The sequence below is a fragment of the Ailuropoda melanoleuca genome, chromosome 9 (assembly GCF_002007445.2).
Source record: "Ailuropoda melanoleuca isolate Jingjing chromosome 9, ASM200744v2, whole genome shotgun sequence".
Lineage (NCBI taxonomy): Eukaryota > Metazoa > Chordata > Mammalia > Carnivora > Ursidae > Ailuropoda > Ailuropoda melanoleuca.
In genome coordinates, this window is record NC_048226.1 from 12,630,008 (window position 1) to 12,650,155 (window position 20,148).

The window sequence follows — 20,148 nt, forward strand, 5'->3', positions numbered from 1 at the left end:
GCTGAAGACTTTGTCCCAAGCTGGGCTTCTCACTCCTAATTACAATGTTCTTCCTCCCACAACGTGTTTTTATTATGTGTGTTGTTACCCATTTGCTTTCATGAAACGTGTGCTACCAACGGTGAATAGGTGAGTTCTCTGGCATCCATGGAGTGTGACACACAGTGCTCACTGCAGCGCATGGGAATTCTGGGAGGTAATGGAGTACCAGTCTTGGAGAAATTGCTTGGTAACCGCTCAGTGGTTTTATGGAGTATAGCAGAGTATTCTCTGGATACTTCTGGGTTCCTCTTTCTTTAAGAACGTGATATTGACAATTCTGTTTACTACTGGAAAGACGGCATCTAAAAGCATGCCTGAGCTTTGCAAGGCGGTTGAGCAGAATGGTAAGCATTCAGGCTGCAAACAGACTCTGGTTTTCTAATACTCAGCATTCTGTCTGAGCTACTAACCTCCTCCTGGACTGCGTTGGCTTTTAAAACTGAGGACGTCAGAGGGGAGGTGGGTGGGGGATTGGGATAGGCCGGTGATGGGTAGGAAGGAGGGCATGTATTCCATGGTGCACTGGGTGTTATACACAAGTAATGAATCATGGAACTTTACATCAAAAACTAGGGATGTATTGTATGGTGACTAACATAACCTAATAAAAAATTATTATAAAAAAAAATAAAAATAGGGGCGCCTGGGTGGCACAGCAGTTAAGCGTCTGCCTTCGGCTCAGGGCGTGATCCCGGCGTTATGGGATCGAGCCCCACATCAGGCTCCTCTGCTATGAGCCTGCTTCTTCCTCTCCCACTCCCCCTGCTTGTGTTCCCTCTCTCGCTGGCTGTCTCTCTCTCTGTCAAATAAATAAATAAAATCTTTAAAAAAAATAATAATAAAAATAAATAAATAAATAAAATGTCCCCCAGACACTGAGAAAGAAGGTGAGTCCTGTGTAGGATACACAGTTCTATATACTATTTATTGTCTGTATTACATGTATTCAGATCCCTTCTGTACTTTGACTGTCATATGCTTATGAGAATTAAAGTTTTGCATTACTGTAAATAAATAAATAATAAATAAATAAATAAATAAATAAATAAATAAATAAATATTGCAGTGATACAATTAAAAGTTACCTGGTAAATAGTCAAGATTTCTAAACCAGTCTGAACAAGCCCATTCACAGTACCTGGTGCTTCGCCCCCCAAACGAAAACCAGGTGCCCGTTAGTGGCCATCAGAGCCTGAGTTGGCTTCTCGCACCTGCCCCTGCCCCCCTCCCCGAATCCCAAGGAAAACAATAATAATGCTCAGAAACCTGTAACTTATTCTTGAGATTGATTATATTCAGACTAATGCATTTCCTACTGTCTAATGTTTCAGTAATGGCCCCAAAGGAAAAGAGCAGTCATTATAACAATGAGCCTCGCACAAACCCAGTATGGTGTTCTCAGCCTTAACATAGCAGTTGGCTCATTTGTCAGAATAAGAACAAACTGTTTACAGAAAGTGCAGCCCGGCAGTGCATTTTTAAAGCTGGATGCCTTCAAAGGGCACTCGCCTAATCGCTTTATTTATAGTTAAGCTTTATGTAGATTATGCATATTGTGTATAGTCTTGCCACCCTGTCCCTGAACTTTAAAAGCATTGTTTTTTAAGAGGTTATAATGTATTTAAAAACCACCAGTGCTTCAATTATGTAGAAAAAACGTAAAAAGTGTATATGGGTTTAATTTGCATTGAGTAATTTCAGGGGATGTTATATTAACAAATGGTGTTTTTTTTCCCTTTCAGGAGACCACAGACTTAGAGGAAGAGGACGATGAAGATGACAAGGTGAGTGTGCTCAGGGAATCTCAGGAACGGGGTGTGTTAACGTTGTCAGCAGAAAGCGCTTTTCTGGTTGACTCAAACCGTATTTTTTTTTTTTTTTTTAGTACTATGGAGTGTTCGGCATAGTAATATTTTTGTAATTTATAAAGGGTGTCACTTTTTAGAGATCTTATTAAGTGAGGATAAAAGGGGGTAACATATAAGGAATTACCGAAATATTATAAAAAGCGTACCTTCATGCAAGCAAAGATCGCTAGAGCCTGCCCCTTGGTGGATAAAAGGTAGATAAAAGGTAGTCGAGGAAGTCAAAAGTGAATCAAGGAAAATTGCTGTTCCTTTAGGTCCCGTCTGCGCTGTGTGGGGTGGTCACCCACTTCAGAGCCTGTCAGTTTCCCAGCTGTTGCTGGCAGTGTTTTCAGCTATATGTCTGTGTACATCTGTCCTTTTTCTTCTCCTGGGAGAATCTCTCAAATCTGCTGCTTTTGTTGTCATTACGCTTTCAGACAAACCTTCTGGAATAAAATGAAAAAAAGTGGAAATGCCAAACGAGATGCTACCAGCTTAATGGACTTCCAGCCCCTAGAACCTGTGGGTGTATGGGGTCTGTGATAGCTGTGGCCAGGAGGCTTGCAGGAGGGGAAAAGGGCAAAAGGGGGGATCTTAAGAGTTAAGTACCCAATATAAAATGCCCAGAAAATAGCAATGAATTTAAAAAACACTGGCTCTATGACACAAGCAGTCCTAAAATTAATTGGGTGAGCCAGATGGTTTTGCCCATTTGAAGCAAATTGGGTGGATTACAAAGCGAATCTTATTTGTTGTGCTAAAATGATCATTAATAGCGAAATAATAAAATAAAGTATAATATTTTTTAAAAATGGAATTGACTCTTTCCAGAATAAGGTCACACAGATGCAGCTTTCTTCCTGAGGAATCGATGTGAGCTGCTTCTGAGCAATGTAACTCCTTGAGCATGAAAAATAATCATAGCCAAGCTAACCTGCATGATGATGGAATGTTTTACCACAAGAAGCACAAGTATTAATGAAATTATTTTAAACCTTTATCAGGCAAAATTCTAAATTTTATGTACCAAGGCTTAAAGTGAGGAAGATTTTTTTTCTGCTTGGCTATGTCTGTTAAAATGAGCCCTCTGTAGAGGGCCTCATCTGTCCTTTAGAGATCATTGTGACCATGTGTTTTTGGCCCATCTGATAAAGGAGAGCATCCAACAAGAAGGAAATGAATGAAAAAGTGGTGTGAACCGGCAAGCAACAAATTCAGGCCATGGAGTATAGACCAGTGGTTGTCACAAGCCAGCCTTTTAGTGAGGTGCCTCAAGGACTGTCTGGGGGTCTCAGAGTCTGGAAGGAGAGCCGGTTAGGCTGTGCTTTAAGCCTTCCTGGGCAAGGATGGCTGAGCTGGAACCATAACACCTACATGGAAGAGCTTTAGAGCTCCTGTGTTTATCCGAGGATTGTCGTCCCCACGACACATGCGCCAAACCTGCTACACACAGGCCATTGGCATCTGGCTGTTCCTCATTTCCCTCAGGGCAATGCCGTTCTTGACATACTTCAATTGTAGCATTTTCATAGGGCCTTTAGCAGCCATGGCATGGCCATGTTTATTTGCTCCCTCAATTTTATAGGTCTATGAAATCATCCAGATAAATAAATCTAAAATGAAATTTTGACTTCTATTTATACCTCTTTCTGCTTAAGCAACCCTTCTGCTGTTTGGGAGACTGGTGAACTTTGCAGTTCTTATCCGTATCTTTGCAATGTCACATCTCTGAGAGATTTATAAAGCATAGAGGGATTTTCAACTTTAAGACTTCTGGAGCCCACATCATCCCAGTATATATTACAGTCCATCATTTCTTCTCCACGTAGAGCAGACTCAATGACCGAGATGTGCTCGTCATGGACCTCCACACACAACCACTGGGACAACTGCGCTCCTTCTTGTGCTGTGCTGGAGGGCTTACCCACAGAACCCTCCTGGCTTCTGTTGCATGTTAGACATGACAGACCCTGCCTCTGGGAACTGTAACACACCCAGTGAGCGATGAGCTGTTTACAAATTATAAACACACAGTCCTTTCCTTCCAAGCCAGAAGAAGAAAGGAAACTCCTTTCCATCCAAACTATCCATCTCGAAAGTGACACTCCTTAATTGCCAGCGCCCCTTCCCACCAAATACCATCACAGGCGACTGTGGAAGATGAAAGCACGACAGGACACCCCCCCGCCCAGCCCAGCTTCCTCGGGGGATAGATGCATTCTGTATATTCTGCAAGTCTCTAATGCACAGACCACGACGCGGTCTGGGGTCTGTCATACTTTTATTGTCTGGAAGGGGGGGTTGTTGTAAAATGACATCACTGTAGCCTCTTGCTCCTTTTCATTGTCGGAAGTCCATGGTGGTGACCCGTGTGAGAAGCCAAATTAGATTGCACAATTGTGTGCCTGTGTGTGTGTCTAGACTTTCAGATATAATATAGAACCTTCAGGTAACTACTTTCTTGGCTTTTAGGAAACTAATTGTACAAACTAAACTTTGAAGAGAGGAAATCTTTTTCTTATTCCTGATGGCCCACGCAAGAAATTGCTTGTTACAAGTGTAGTTTGCGGGAGACCCCTGAACAAACAGATAATGTCTAAGTTCAGCCAACAGCAATCAGCTGACATTTCCTATTTGTATTAGACTCCAAATGTGGAATTCTTCTATGTGGACCTTATTTGAACGGATGGATTACAATGAAAATTGCATTAATTTTCTGCACAGTAAAGGTCAGTAATTGAAGCATGAACCAAGAAACTATTGTGTAAAATGCTGTATCCCATACTTAGGAAAGGTCACGCAAAGCAATAATATCTTGTTTTCATTGCAGAAGGTATAAATACTTGCATTAGAGTTTCTTTCTTTTTCCAGCCCAACAAATGCTTACATAGAATATTTTAGCATTTAGTATTAACATCACCAAGAAGAAATCATAAGGGCATGTAATAAAAAAAAAATCCTGTCTATTGCTATATCATAAGGAAACTGAGCTGTAATGTCAGCATTGTGAGTTGGCGTGTCTTTAACTCAGCTGTCAGAAATAGGACTTGAATGATCTGTTCGAGGGTGATCAATGAGTGCACAATTGCCTTGCAGTGTTTGGGGAGGGAAATTGCCCTTCTGTGTCAATTGTGGGCAAAAAACAGATTGGATGTTTTTCTTAAGAAAGTAAACATCTAATATATTTTTGTGGATCAGTGGTAGAACATTTTATCACGAAAGGGTACAAATGAATATTATATCTCTATGCTCTTATCACAAATTAGGATGTCATCATTAAAACTTAAGTACATTTTAAACCATCAAGTTCAGTGTTTAACACGGTTTCCGTCCTGCAAACTGGTTAGTCCACTCGTCGCAGGCAGAACCTTCTTAGGGAGAGAAGCATGTGGCCTATGTATTTCGAAGGAGTTCTCGCTGTAATATAACGTGGATAGTCCTTTGGGTGAGTGGGCTAGGCCCATGATGCCTCATTCCCTGTGTTTTCTAATTCCAGAGAAAGAAGATGATCTAAAGTGTCCCAACCAGGGGAGACCATCATGCTTGGAGGGAGCTTTTTCTTACAATCTCATCATGAGAGCAGTTTTGCTTATGATTCCTTTGCACCTTCTTAAGAATGTCCCAAACACAGCAAATTAGTTTGATTAGTGACTTTTTAACCTATTGACAGAGCAGTGGTACTTTAAAATGATAAAGTGTGATATTTTAAAGAAAATACAAAGTCAGTATCTTTGAAAGGTTAGCAGTAGTTGAATACACACACACACACACACACACACACACACACACACACTTTCAGAGCATATGCAATCTGTATACAGGGCATATTGTAGAGGGCGTGTTTAAGGAAAACTTTCAGGGGGGTGCCTAAGTGCCTCAGTTGGTTAAGCATCTGCCTTTGGCTCAGGTCATGATCTCGGGGTCCTGGCATCGAGTTCCACTTGGGCTCCCTGCTCGCAGAGACCCTGCTTCTCCCTCTCCTCCCTGCTCCTGCTCTCTCCCATTATCTCTCTCTCTCAAATAAATACATAAAATCTTAAAAAAAAAAAGATGACTTTCATGGAAATAAAGTAAACGGTTGCTCTGATTTAACTCCTTTTAATTTGATTTAATGTGATTTTTAGTGATGAAGTGATTTAATTGCTACCATTTCTACCATACCATCTTACTTTCAAGACTTTAATATTAGAATGGATTCTAGCCAATTCTTAATTGTCAGTTTATGCATGTTTTGAATGAGAAGGGATTGGCTTCCCCATTTCCCACAGTCTTTTCTCTGACACATTGACTTGCTCAATTTTTTCTTTTAAAACTGAAGCCCCCATTCTGAAAAAATTTGTTGGCTTTACTACCTTTTGAAGTCATCCAGAAATGTTACTAATCTGACCTTTTGGACCATTATTCATCCGACTAGTATCTGGCTCACTAATATTCCTAGTACTTGTGTATTTTCTTTGTGATTTCTATTGTAAGGATTATACGTGGTGTATTATTCCCAAATATTGTGAAATATGGTATGCCAGACTAGAAATTAGATGGATTGTCTATCCTTCTATTAGTTTATGTGCACTGTCCAACAGAATACAGTCAGAGGCTCTGGTTTTGTGGACTACTGTGTCTAGATGTTTAATTTCTCGTTGCCTAAAATGTTTACATCATGGTAATGTAGAATGCATTGGGCATTGTATCTCCATTATCCACAAGTCATTGTTTTTCTGAGGGTAGTGTTCCTTTTGTCTTTCTTAATGAAACCCCCTCTGTTCCCTGGTGGTTGGCCCTAAATCCCGATTATCCAGTGAGTTTACAAGGTAATTGATAGTTGAAGACCCCTCTTTTTTCCTCAAGGGAAAAGTAATAATTTAAAATAAGTAATAAAGGACACAAAAGTAATAATATAAAACAAGATTATTTTGAATATAAGCTAAATAATTATATTTATAAAAATATTATTAGTAAAGGGTTTATAATTTACATCCTGTTTCTATGTACTTTAGCTCATCCAGTGCTCAGACCATTAAATTTGATACTATTTCCCCCATCTATAAATTAAGAGAAATTAACTAGGTAGGATAGTAGCAAAACTCAAATCCAGTTCTTCTGACCTAAATCAGATTTATTTTGGACCATGCCACACTGTCATGAAGGAACCATGTCATTAATTTTTTGGCTCATTTTTCTGCATTGTTAAGTATTTATGGAGTGTTTTCTCCCTCTCTGAGCCTCTGTAGGTACAAAGATTCAAACTATAAACATGGTCCTCTAAGTAAATAATCAGAGTATAGGGTGGTTGCTACTTTCGGTGAAGTTTGTACACTAGGTTGGGCAGTGGAGAGGAAGTGTGTGTGTGTGAATCAGGAACTCTGAAGGAGGTGATGTTGGAGCTGAGTCTTAGGGTAATAAGAATTGTTGCACTGCTCGATCATATTAATGTTCTATCTTGCACCCCTCTCACTCCCTACCTCAAAGGAAACTAAAGGACATACGCAGTAAAATCCGCAACTGCAACTGATTGTGTGACTACTTACAGTAGTTACAGAGAACTACCTCCAGTACTTACAGAAAACCACTAGCCCTGTTTGCCTGAGTGGGGGGAGCAGTGGGCACGCATGCATCTGTCAATCGGCTCAGAGAAACCGACGTTCCTGAGGTCTAAATGCCAAATAATTATTGTAGACCGTTTCCAGTTTTTCATTTGTGTTTTATCAGCGTCATCTTCTTGATGTTGTTCATTCTTTCACGTTTTTCAACCCTTCCCTGTAATACAGATGAGATTCTTGTTGCAAGCCAAGAAAACATGTTGGTAAATACCAGTCAGCGTGGAGGCGCTTTCTGTAATGAACAGAGCAGTTTAAAAAACACTTAGAAATGATATTGATTGAAAATCTGTTTTATATTCATTTCCCTAAGCAAAAGTATCCTTGAGACGGAAGTGCGCTCCTGAAAAAGTACAGAATTTTACCCCCACTGAAAGAGCATACGCCGTGGAGTTGACTGTGTGTGTGGGCCTGCGCATGCGTAGGTGAAAGCGCACGGGCGCACACGCACATCCCCCTCATCTCATGGGAGGAAGCCCTAAAGACCTTTCCCAGTGCAGTAAGCCAGGCTTCCCAAAGAACAGATTTTAATCTCATCTATCAGAAATATTGCTTTTTATTCTTTGTTATGACAGATCCTGAGGTTTTGGGTTTGTTGTTGTTGTTGTGTGTTTTCCATGCTAAATTCCACTCAATCTATTTCTGGCGTTTATAATTCTTCAAGTTTTCAAATTATGGGCTTTTAATATTCCATTGGATAAAACAGACCAAACATACTACCATTGAAAGTCCAAAGTTATATTTCTGTGTCTTTGCTCTAGAGGGCCAAAATGATTGGAAAGATCTTGAGACAGAATTTTGCATTGATCCCCTTCGGGAATGCTTCCCATCCTGTGACAAATACTAGTCAAGTTTTAAACACATCGAGAAGGATTTTTTCTGACATGGTCCATTTTTGGGACTGCCCCCCCGGTTTTGCTTAGGTACTTAATAGAGAAATGAGGATTTTTCCTAAATCAGAACATGTGGGAAAGATTTAAAGGAACATACTGATTATATAATTAATTCTGAGTTGTAAATTCATTTTGATGGTGTGAATTCTCTCCCAGAGGCTCCAAGCTGGTTTATTACACCTCCAGTGCTTTAGTCATTGGAGCCGTGGGGGTGGCAATAAGGCCTGAAGAAGGATGGATTTGCCTCCTGATTTATTTTTGGTTTTGCTTATAAAGAAAGCACATGATTTGTTCTTAATTCGACTGCTTTACAAACTTAGCCAAAAGACTCGGGTTTATTTTTCTCACATTTTATAAATGAACGGACAATGAAGAAAATGGTGATCTTGTTGCATCCATCTCTATATAATAACATATATTTTTAGGTTGTAGAGATGGCATTTGTCATCATTATTCTTACAAGGAGTTCCAGTTTTTCATGGTATATGAGAAAACAAAGGAACCTAATGAAACTGGAATTCTGTATCTGAAAAGTTCCACGCTCTCATCTCTTCCATTATATTGTGATCCAGGCTTTATCACGAAGTGGACCCTAAATCACGTGAATTGACTTATACGCCCTGCTGGTTTTTCAAGTTTGTAATAAGAAGTAACATCCATTCTTTCTCAAATGTAGGGCTCTGAGAGTGCGGTGCGTGGTTGGTCACAATTTTTTTGTGCATTTGTTTAATCACACCAGTGGCTACCAGTCTTCCACTCTTTTTATTACACATTTCCCTCTATAATTCAGAAGCCTCCTATGTTAAGGAAACACACAAGCACATGTGATAACAGTTCTGTCTTTCTGAATGGATCTCTGTTACTCTTCCCAGGCAATTTGGTAGCAGCAGCAGATGTAATGTTGTGTTTGCTAAACTGTTATCACCACATTCCGTGGTTCAATCTGAGACGTGTAAATAAAGCCAGCATGATGCAGATAAAACTGCCAGATGATCTTTCGTACAACTCAGGGCAACATGAGTAGACTTGTCTTGGAAGATCATTGCTTTTGAAGCTTAAATTAACCCCAGCATTCTCTCAACTAGATCGAGTTTATTCATTCTTTTATCTCTTTGCATTCTCGAAAGGAAGGGACTTATGTTTATGAAGTGCCTAGATATCTTTACATATCTTATGATACGAGCGATATTTAATTCTTCAAACACTCAGTCGGGAAAGGATTAGGCTCTCCCTTTTCCCAGATAGCAAAATCAGGATTCAGAACGGGTAAAGAATTTGCCATGATCACAAAAACTGGTAGAAGACGAGACAGAGTTGAACCCAGTTCTCTCTGCCCCCTAGCCTGTTATTTACACAATGTGTAGGCCTGGGTAGAGTTGGTAAGTCTCATGGTTGGTTGGTCTGTTTGTTTTTCACGTGTTGGTGCAAACAATCCCCGGTTACCCCAGCTCTTAACTATAAGAATGGAAAGAAATGTTTTGGAAATATTTTCAAAAGGCATCCTTTAGCATACACTCTCATGAGTATTGGGCAAAATAATGCTGGAAAGAAAGAGCAGATGGCAATATGTAACTGAATGAAGTATCTCAAAATTATATATTCGATGGTATGGAAAGAGAACAGAAACCCATAGATATCAAAGAAGCAAATGCCAAAAAGGACAAGTGTTGAATGCCTACCTTGAAAGAACAAGAACAAGAGCTGAATGCCTACCTTGTGAAATGTCCACTAGACATTTAAGGGGCTTTTTTTTTTTTTTAAGGGACTCTTTGTAATGGAGATACACTTACTCTAGTGTTCTGGACTGGAATCCTATGCCACATGTCCCTGTTTGCCCAGAAAATTTCCATTTACTGTTTCCTCCCCATTTTGTTTAAATACTAGGTATTGTAGTTAATATTTCCATTCAAATACACTGGGATAAGTTGCTTAGGCTTGCCATTTGTGCCTTCTGCTTCTGCTGTGGTTTTTACTAGCAGCCCGGGGTTGCACGTGCAGTGACCAGAGATCTCACTGATACCAGGTTAAATCCAACCAACAATCAGGGATAACCCATCTATTTTCCTGACACTTTTCAGGGGCTAAGTCACTAAAACCTAGCTTTAAAAGAAAGCTTTTGGGTGGTCACTGACAAAACAAAGTACTCTCAGATGCGTTCACACTTCTTGTCTCAAGTGGTGATGGAGAAGTCTTTGATGCTCCCCACCCCCCACTCCCAGTGAGTCACGTGGCATACCAGCCTGTTGGGGCATGGCTATTGCCAAATCTGTGCAATGCATAAAGCCTCCAAACTGCCAGTTCTAGTGGGGTTAGTGGGAAAGATGAAAATTATAGGGTGAGTATATGTTAAATATATGCAAAATTTCAACAGTCCTATGGATAAGAGAATAAAAAGTAGTCAGAACACTTTTACTATAATGTTTTGTTTCACTCATTCCAGTGAGTAAATCTGAACTTACTTTTTTTTTTGCTGTTTGATAAAGCTTTCTCAATGAGTAAATAATAAAGTCAGAGTTCATGTTTAAGAAGTAATCAAGTAATGATATTCTATTTGTCAAGGTAACTATTGATGAGCTAACTGACAGATGTGTCTGTCTGAGCTAACTGACAGATTTCTTGTCTATCCCCTGGGGCCATGGTCATATCATCTGTGTATGTAAACTTAAGTTGCAAATCTGCTAAAGAGCCTTCAACAGTTAGGAGTTACTTTAAGAAGACCATTTCTGGAAACATGCTTTTATTTACATAGCTGAAAAGTTGTGTTTACGTATCCGTCTGTGGAGTATGACTTTTCTTTTAGATCAAATGACTATTCTGCACTTGTTCTGATTTTCCATTCCAAGGTTTCATTGTACATGTATGAAAAATGGCAAGGTAGCCGTGAATATGTTGACTCCAATAGCACCAACATATGACAACTCTTGGGCAGAGTCAAATGGTGGCATCGAGCGATTCAAACAGAATATCAAATAAGCTAATTCTAAAATTATTTTGATTTTTTTCAACCAATATATGGAACCAAAACAAAGCTTTTCTAGTTAGTTTTACAAATGATAAAATCTCTGACATCAGGAATGCCAGTGTAAAGTTAGTCGAAACATTTAGCATTGGGGATTATTTAATTTTGTACGGATAGTATAAATGCAAACTTTGATGGAGGACAGCATCATGGCTAATAAGATATTCTTACTAAATGAAGGCATCTATGAGGCAGAAATGTACTTGGTTTTGGCCACAGTGCCCCGATTATCCATGAGTGTGTACAGACAAACGATAATGCTCCATTGATTGAATTAGAAGCTGTCCTGTCCACACTTATAAATATCTTATATATACAGTGATGGATAGCAATGACAAAGTTTTTGTGACAAAGAGATTTCAAATATAAAAAATGCACTTTAGTGTGGCAATGTGTACTCTGTTTTTTGCTTCTGGTCATCAGTTTGATTTTAGGAATGTCTGAACATTTGAAGAGCTCTTGGTCAACTTAAACATTTCCCAGAGCTATTGAATGCTTGTGGAAAAAGAAATCTCGAAAGTTTTTGTTGCATTTGGGTCATAATCATTTGGAAATTTTTAATCAGAATCTTCGATGACTGAAATGCTAAGTAACTTTGTCTTTGAAAGCTTTAGTGAGTGGAAGTGAATGTTAACAGAACTGGCAAAAAAAGACACTGCATTTTTTTTTCACAAAAACAAGGAATATTTGGCACAAAGTAAACTATGAGGTCAAATGCCGTGCACGGTTCAATATTTAATTTTGAAGTTACCCTTTGGGATATCTCAATTTGTGGAAAAAACTTTTGACTTTTAATGGAATAAATATCTATTTTACCTAAGAATGGAAGGAAACTGAGAAGCCATTTATTTATAAGCATGAATTTTGTGAAACATTCAAAGGAATTACACATACAACTTACTTGAAGGTTTGTCCTGAAAAATGTATGAGAGAGAAAGTTCTTATGAATGGATACAAAAATGCAGTGCCTTTGAAAATATTTGGGCTAAAATATGTATGGATCTCAACATTTAAAAATTAAAATTGATAATGATTTTCTCCATGTAACACATTTTTTTTGGTGTGAGATTTCAAGGTACCTCAGTGCGTGTAGAGAGAGTATTTTCATAATTAAAATTATGATCCACAGTAGAGTCAATTAAAGGTGTCAATTTAATGACTATTAAGTGCAACTCTGAAGATGATTAAGAACAATTTTCTGAAATATATATTAAAAGATGGTATTAAAAAGTACATTCTTTTGAAAAGTACCCTGACCTGGGATTATAAACATATATAACTAGGAAACCAGTTAAATATGTGAATCTTTAGCACAAATAATCATTCTTTATGTATCATTTAAAAATGTCCGGATAACATAAATAAGTTTCATTTTAATATACATAAAATCTTTAAAATTTTTTGAAGTAATGTATTTATAAAAATAAAATGAAATAATTATGTGGATCCACTAATATGATAAAATCAAGTTGATAGTTGATAAATATTTCAAAAATTATATAATTCTGGTTACTTTTACTCTTCAAAGTGTAGGGATTTAGTTGATAAATTACTGTCTTGTTGCCCTAGATATGGTGGGACTTTTAGCCATGTCTTTGAATATTAAATATGCAAACTAAAACATCAAATTCATTAAAAAGTAAAAGGACATTGAGACAATCATTTATTATTTTAGTTTACTAACTAGTACTTTCTTTACAACCAGACCCTCGGCATTTGGGTGTTTCTTTGGAGGGGAACACATACACACACACACACAGTCAGTCAGTAGAACTAGGACGTTTTTATGAACTTGAGCCACATGGAAATTTGAGTCATTTTCCAAGAAATTGTTTTGACCTAAAGTCTATGCTGCTGAAAAGAGGAAGCTACTTTTGCCCTTTGGGTCAAATTCCCTGGTGCTTTCAAATCCTCCTTTATAAACATGAATACTTATGTAGCAGACAGAGATGGTTTTCACCATTGTGCCCATTAATAGATGTTGCTGAGCATGAATTAGGTTGCTCTGGTGGCATATCTAATTTTTAAGGCAAGCTGCTTGAAGAATTAGAGAGTAAGGGAAATAAAGAATTTTAAATTGGGCTGAAAAACTACAAATGTCTTGCTAGTTTGATGTAGCAAGAGGACTCAATGAGCCTGCCTTCTCCTGCTATACGGAATGCTTGGATTAAGGAGTTCAGCCCAGATGGTAAGAGGTCCTTCAAACCATCCCAGCACCCTTTACTAAAGAAGGGCTGGCAGTGGTACGTTCTAACCTCTGCCATCTCTGTGATCTGTTTCTGCCAAGTAGCTTCATAATCAAGGACAGGCGGGAGAAGGGAGGTTTGTGCTTTTTTGACATTTCTGCCATATTGGTGCTTTTACCCACAATCACTAACCGGGTGGTGGATTCTCCTTCCCACTCAAGTTGTGTCCACTTTGGTGGAACAGAGAATGCAAGAGGAGAGTAAAATATTTTCTTCTGCTGCAGAGAAGGTTATTCTTAAAATGCTCTCTTAAATTTAGAAGGTTTTCCTCCATAATTTAGTACAATTCTAACTCAAGTAAAATTCTAGATAGAGAAAAATTTGAGTTTTGGCGTATTATATATTAGATGTAGTGGCTACAATGACCCAGATAGGCAAGAGTTGAGAGGATATGAGCTAAATCCCAGTTCCAGTAGAGTTCCCAGAGAGCTAGATTATGGTATCAGAATATAAGAAATCGTGTAAAAATACCACTCTTTAGGGAATCATCTTTTCTCCAACATTTGGGTAATTTCTCAATTCTTTTTATAGGCATTAGCTGCCTAACATGGTAAAACACACTTGACATTTTCTATAAGCAAAGTAAGGACAATATTCTTAGAAGGCTGAATTCTTTTTCATGTGAAGAATTGGAGGCTGAGGAAGATGAACTTGAATTTGCTTGTACTTCTATGAATGAAAACCCAGTCAATCATTGAGCATCGTCCAAGGGAGTAACCTATGTAGGATTCAATCTCCTGAAGTGACTTTGTAGTCTGCCTCCAGGTCCCTCCTCTGTTTCTAAGGTGGTTGCCAAAGGATGACTGAAATGTTCGTCAGACTTGCAGTGGGTTTAAAACATGAATAAAAATGCAGCAGAGTTTGACAAAGAAGCCACAGTTCTAGGAAACCTATCACCTGGATTTCCAGCATACTGTGTTGTCACCTGCTGGAAACATTTCTGAAGGACTGTAAGAGGACAGGGGTAAGGTGAGCTGGCAGATAACTCTGTGAAGCCAGACAGGAAATCAGGGTCAGCCAAATGGAGGAGGTCACCAAGTTCTCTGACAGAAGCAGTAGCTTCCACAGAGAAATGAAGCTCTTGGTTCTGTGGGTTTTCCACACATCGTCTCCTCATGCTGAGGTACCGACTGAGACTAAATGTGAATGGTTGCATCTGAATGAGTGGCCAACAATTCTTTGGAGTCAATAAATATTTTAAGTTGTGAAAAATGTGATTCATCGCTTGGAGTCACTCTGTTGATAATAACCATGTTATCATAACACGGTATAGTAATTTCTAGAGCAGGACAATAAAACTGAAGTGACTGAGCTAAATCTTGCTTTTATGTTTCCTAGGAATCCGAGAAAAAGGGGTTAATTGAAAGAATCTATATGGTACAAGATATTGTTTCAACCGTTCAAAACATCTTGGAGGAAATAGCTTCTTTTGGAGAAAGAATTAAAAAGTAAGTTCTACGTTTGTGCTGTGTTTGAAGTGGAGCTGCCATCCATTAGGACAGCGGGGGTAGAAGGGTGGGGAGTGCAGGGATCAGTAAATGCATAAACAAAAGAAACAAAAGCTACAGGGTTGGAGCAACCCTATTTCTGTTTGTTGGTTTGTTCTGTGGGCTTGTCAGCTTCACAGTTGGGTAGTGCCTCGGAACCGGGGCGACCATATGGCCAATTCACACCAATTGCCCCAGCATAATTATTTCGCTCTCAAAAGTATCCTTGCTTGGGTGATAAATTATAGATTTAAAAAATTGAGCATCCTATTCAGAAATAAAGGGAAAAAGGGAAGCAAATATGCTCTAAAATTGCCTTTTTCAACTGAGACATGGAACACAGTAAATGCGTTTTTCTCAACTTACCAAAGAGCCGTACATAGCTAGTAGCATCATGGATACAAAGATGTAAAGTTAATTCGTCACATTCATGGGTGCCTGAGGACAGGGGTCAACGAACTTTCTTTATGAGAGGCAGTGAGTAAATATTTTCATCTTTGTGGACCACAGCTACTCAACTGTGTTAAGTATAAAAGCAGGCATCACTGATACCAAAATGAATGCCTGTGTTATGTGTTCTAACAAAACTTTATTTATAAAAACAGGTGGCAAGCTAGAGCTGACTTAAATCCAACCCATAGCTTGCCGCTTCCTACCTTAGGTTACAAAGACTAAATCTCTAATGGAGTCTTAGTTGAGAAAGACTATTTCTATGATTCATGTTTATTTTGTTGCAGACATCATAAACTCTGTTTAACTTGGTCTTCATTTGATACCAATGAACAGAGCAATTTAAATTTTTTTCTTTTAATTTTAAACTTATTTCCTACTTCAAATCCAGAATTGTGTCAACTGTGTTGCTCTTTTTAAAGATTCATTGATACTTTTTTTTCTTATTTTATTGTCCATTATGGTTTCTTTAAGTAAAGAAGATAATATTTAGAAATTGCATGGGTAAGGGTGCCTGGGTGGTGCAGTCGGTTAAGTGTCTGACTCTTGGTTTTGGCTCAGGTCATGATCTCAGGGTCATGAGATCGAGCCCCGTGTCGGGCTCCACACTCAGTCCAGAGTCTGCTTGAGATTCTCTCTCCCTTACCTCTGCTCCTCCCACTCGTGCTCTCTCTCTCTCTCTAAAATAAATAAATAAATCTTAAAAAAAAAAAAAAGAAATTGCATGGGTGAAGAAGAGATTAATATTAGTGCTAAAATCCAAGAGAAAGTTTTACATATCAAGATGCAGGGGAATCGGTAAGTTATAATGAACATCAGGAAATATAAATAGCTAATATGGAACTTTGTATGGACACTGATCTTTCTCAGTTCCTTATCAAATCCAGTTGCTCTTATTGTGGCCATTTATTATTGGCATAGGAAACATGTTCATTTTGTTTATAAAATAAGTTATAAATCATCTTTAAACAAATTTGGTACGTTTTACTGAATTTACATGTTGCCATTCCCATTATCAATGTCTTGGAAGAAAAATAGCAGGAGGATTTTTGCTTACATATATTGATGCCTACCTAGATTTCATATAAATTGACAAATGATTTCTGAAGTTACCCTCGAAATTGTTTGACAAAAACATAAGCGACAATAGGAAATAATCAAATAATGAGGAGGGTGTTATACGTCCTTCATTCACTCATTAACTCTCAGTTCTGAGTGTCAGGCACTGACCTGGTCTAAGAATGAGGAATATTCCATAACACCATGATAATAGCAACATCAGCTCATGTCATATGCCAGCTAGATACTGATGTAAACCCTTTACACAAAGTAGTTTCTTTAAGAAGTTGCTGACAGGAATCAGATTAAATGATTCCAGCAAACCTAGGGATTAAGGATTGTTAATATACCCATTTTACAGATGAGGAAATAGAATCACAAAGTGATTCACTCTGTAGCTTAAGGTCACAGAACTAGGAAGCCAAGAAGCTTAGATTTGAACCTGCCCGCACTACTACACTAGAAGGTCATTTTCCTCTAGGGATCTATTTTCCAGTGAGGAGAACAGTAATAAGATAATTAGAAATCAGTTGAACTGATACAAGGTAGAGGTAAGACAGGATATCAGGGGAGGTCTGACCAGCCCAGAAAGGGATGTAAGGGAGAGAAAGACAGACAGACAAGGGACACTTCTGAAGAAGGGATATCTTATCAGCATGTCTGATAATGGGAAGAGATAGTTGAGCAAAGAGTTAATGAATGGGGACTTCAGTAGGCGGGAGACTTTATGCAAAGGTTCAAAGCCCAAGACCACACTCAGATACAGGGAGGTGGATGTACGGGGTTTAATGTCTGTGTGACATGGATGGTATCACCAGAGCTTGAAGGGAGGCACATCGTACAGGACCCTGAGTGGATGGAAAATGTCAATGAAAAAAATTGAATGAGGGCCATTCTGGCAGCAAGAAGGATAAGAGGATGTGAAGCCGGGGCAAGACTGAGGAAGGAAGGCCATGGCGTTTTGTAAAACCGTCTCCATGCTTGAAGGCCTCTAATAGACAAATGTGGCCGTTGTGCGATTGATAATGGTCAAGGAAATGTGTCTGATGAGAGAAGAAGGCAGGGTGATTTAAACAGGCCCCCATCTCTGCAGTGTGTCTGAGGGGCGGCTGTGCCCAGCACAGCTGTGGTGGCCATGTCTGAGACATCTTTTCAGCCATGAACAGAGTACTGTTCTGCCCAGCTGCAGCACAGGAAGGAAGGCCCATAAGACTGCCCTCCTATTAATTCTTTGGCCATTCATTCCACAGTGACCTTAAAGTTCCTGCTGGGCATTCAAGTGGGATGGCATGTGTAACTCTGTTGGAATTCCATTGTAATGCAGTGTTGACGGACCAGGAAAACTTTTACCCAACTTCTGGCAACTAGTAAATAAGTAAGCTTGCATAAAACTCTTAGAGCAGGGCTTTCCAGTTACTGACCCAGAAGACCCCAATCGTATTGCATTTACACAGAACAAATGATATTTTCTTTGTCTACTCTACTTTCTCTAATTACCTTCTCTAATATTATACAAATTTCAAATGTATGTCTATAACAGGCTACAGTATTTACTGAACATGTAGCATCTATATTATCTCAGACAGAAGGCTGGATGGGTCAGAGAGGGCTATATTTTATACGTCCCCTCATTATGGAGTGTTGCCTTCAACACTTGTATCTTTGAGTGCTTAAGGACATCCCCATGGAGGGGATAATGAGAAACCTAAGACAGGGAAGTCACTCCCGCAAAGGTTGCAGAGTCAGGTGTGGAAGGCACATCCATCGGAAGGAGAACTTCTCTAGATGGGAAGAGATGTTGAGAAATACTAAGCACTCAAGATGAGGAAGGAGGTTAAGTGCAGCTTGAATCACGGTGAAGACATGGGGAGTGATAGACTGATTCACCTTCTGTTTATTCTGAGAGTGGTATGTTGGAAGGAACAAAGAAAGAAGGCAGAAAGACCAAAGAGTTGGCCAGACATGAGGTATGAGGAGAAGGTTCACAAGCTAGAGTAAAAACCATGCCTTGTGAATGAAAGGATCATGTGGTGTCCATTACAAAAGAATAATCTATGGGATTATATGATCAGTCATTTCTGTTTCCATGGGTAAAGGAGTCAGAAGACCTCATTTGTCCTAGCCTGGGAAGTGAGGAAAATGAAGATTCCACGGGCATAAAGGTCAACTAGTGGGACACCCAGTCGGGGGAGGAACTGCAGGATGGAGCTGTTATCCCCCTTTACCGGATGTGGTCACAATCATTTCTTGTTTAGTGCTTTGGAGCTTTGAAAACGATATTCTTAGGACATGTTACCGTGTTACTAAGCCTGAATGGTTGAATGAAGGAAGGAGATTCATTGATTTTTTTTTTTTTTTTTGAAAGGTTTGGTTCATTTGTCTCATTACTGTCCAAGTCAAGGATTCCTTTCTTTGGGACTTAGGGAGCTCTCAGGTTAGGAAAATTAGGAAAGTCTGTGAAAATGTTTAACAGAGTGTTTGATTTTGAGATGGAAAGGGTTTTTTAACCTTGCGTGTTCTTTGGAACCAGCACAAGATACTCCATGTTAATGGAGAGAGGGTCTAGTAAGTTCTTCAGTGTTAGAGGAATTAACAGTATAATGTCTTTGAACTAAGTCCTCAGTATAAACAGGAGTATTAAATTAAATGAGCAAAATGTACCTTTTTACATTTTCTAAAGTGCCTACGGTAGAGGCAGTGAGAGTGGGCTCTTGAGCTGACTTTCTGAATTCAGATCCCAGTTCTGTCACTTGTACTGAGAGTAAGTGATTTGGTGCCAATTATTTAACTTTTATGACTCAGAGTCCTCATTTGTAGAATGGGAGTAATAATTATTCCTCCTTCGTAACATTTTTGGAAGAATTAAATGAATTGTGCATATAAAGAGCTCAGACTAGTGGATGGCATGTATTACTCACTTAAGAATATTGACTATTACGAATATTATTTTTGGCAAACTGCCTTTACTTTCTTTTTTCTGTGTCTTAAATTTAAAAAAAATGTTTTTAAAGTGAATGTCTCCCTTTAAAAGAAAAAACTTTTAAACACTTTCCACTAAAACTGTGGGTTGCTGAGGGGGAAACGCAAGAGTTAACTGACTTGGCTGTTGGGAGAGCAAATCTGACAGGGTGTTTGTGAGAGTGTCTGATACACATCTTCATTAGAGATGAAGCACCCAACACTAGTACACATGACACATCACACACTTGCACACACAGACAACTATTGAGATCTTTATAAGGATTGCATTAATTGCAAAATAATTGACATCTTGATAAAATTTTAAGTTCTCTAATAATGTCTTTTGTCTTTTTAGGTCATTTTGAATTTATTTCAATATTATTTTAGAGTTTCATGTATAGAAGTTTGATACATTTTTGTGAGATATATTCCTAAGTACTTGATTTGTTTCATGATATTTTAAATGGTATCTTTTTTCAGATTTCATTTTCTACTTGTTTGTTGCTAGGATATAGAAGTGAAATTAATTTTCCCACATGGACTTCGTATC

General features: G+C 38.7%; 1 protein-coding gene across 1 annotated transcript in view; it reads left to right on the top strand.

Moving 5' to 3' along the window:
• MCTP2 (multiple C2 and transmembrane domain containing 2) overlaps positions 1 to 20,148 on the top strand; it is a 234,536-nt gene that overhangs the window by 188,034 nt on the left and 26,354 nt on the right. Inside the window, exons 19-20 of the mRNA XM_002926690.4 lie at positions 1,785 to 1,826; positions 14,980 to 15,089. Coding sequence (XP_002926736.1) covers positions 1,785 to 1,826; positions 14,980 to 15,089 — 152 coding nt within the window. The remainder of the gene's footprint in view (positions 1 to 1,784; positions 1,827 to 14,979; positions 15,090 to 20,148) is intronic.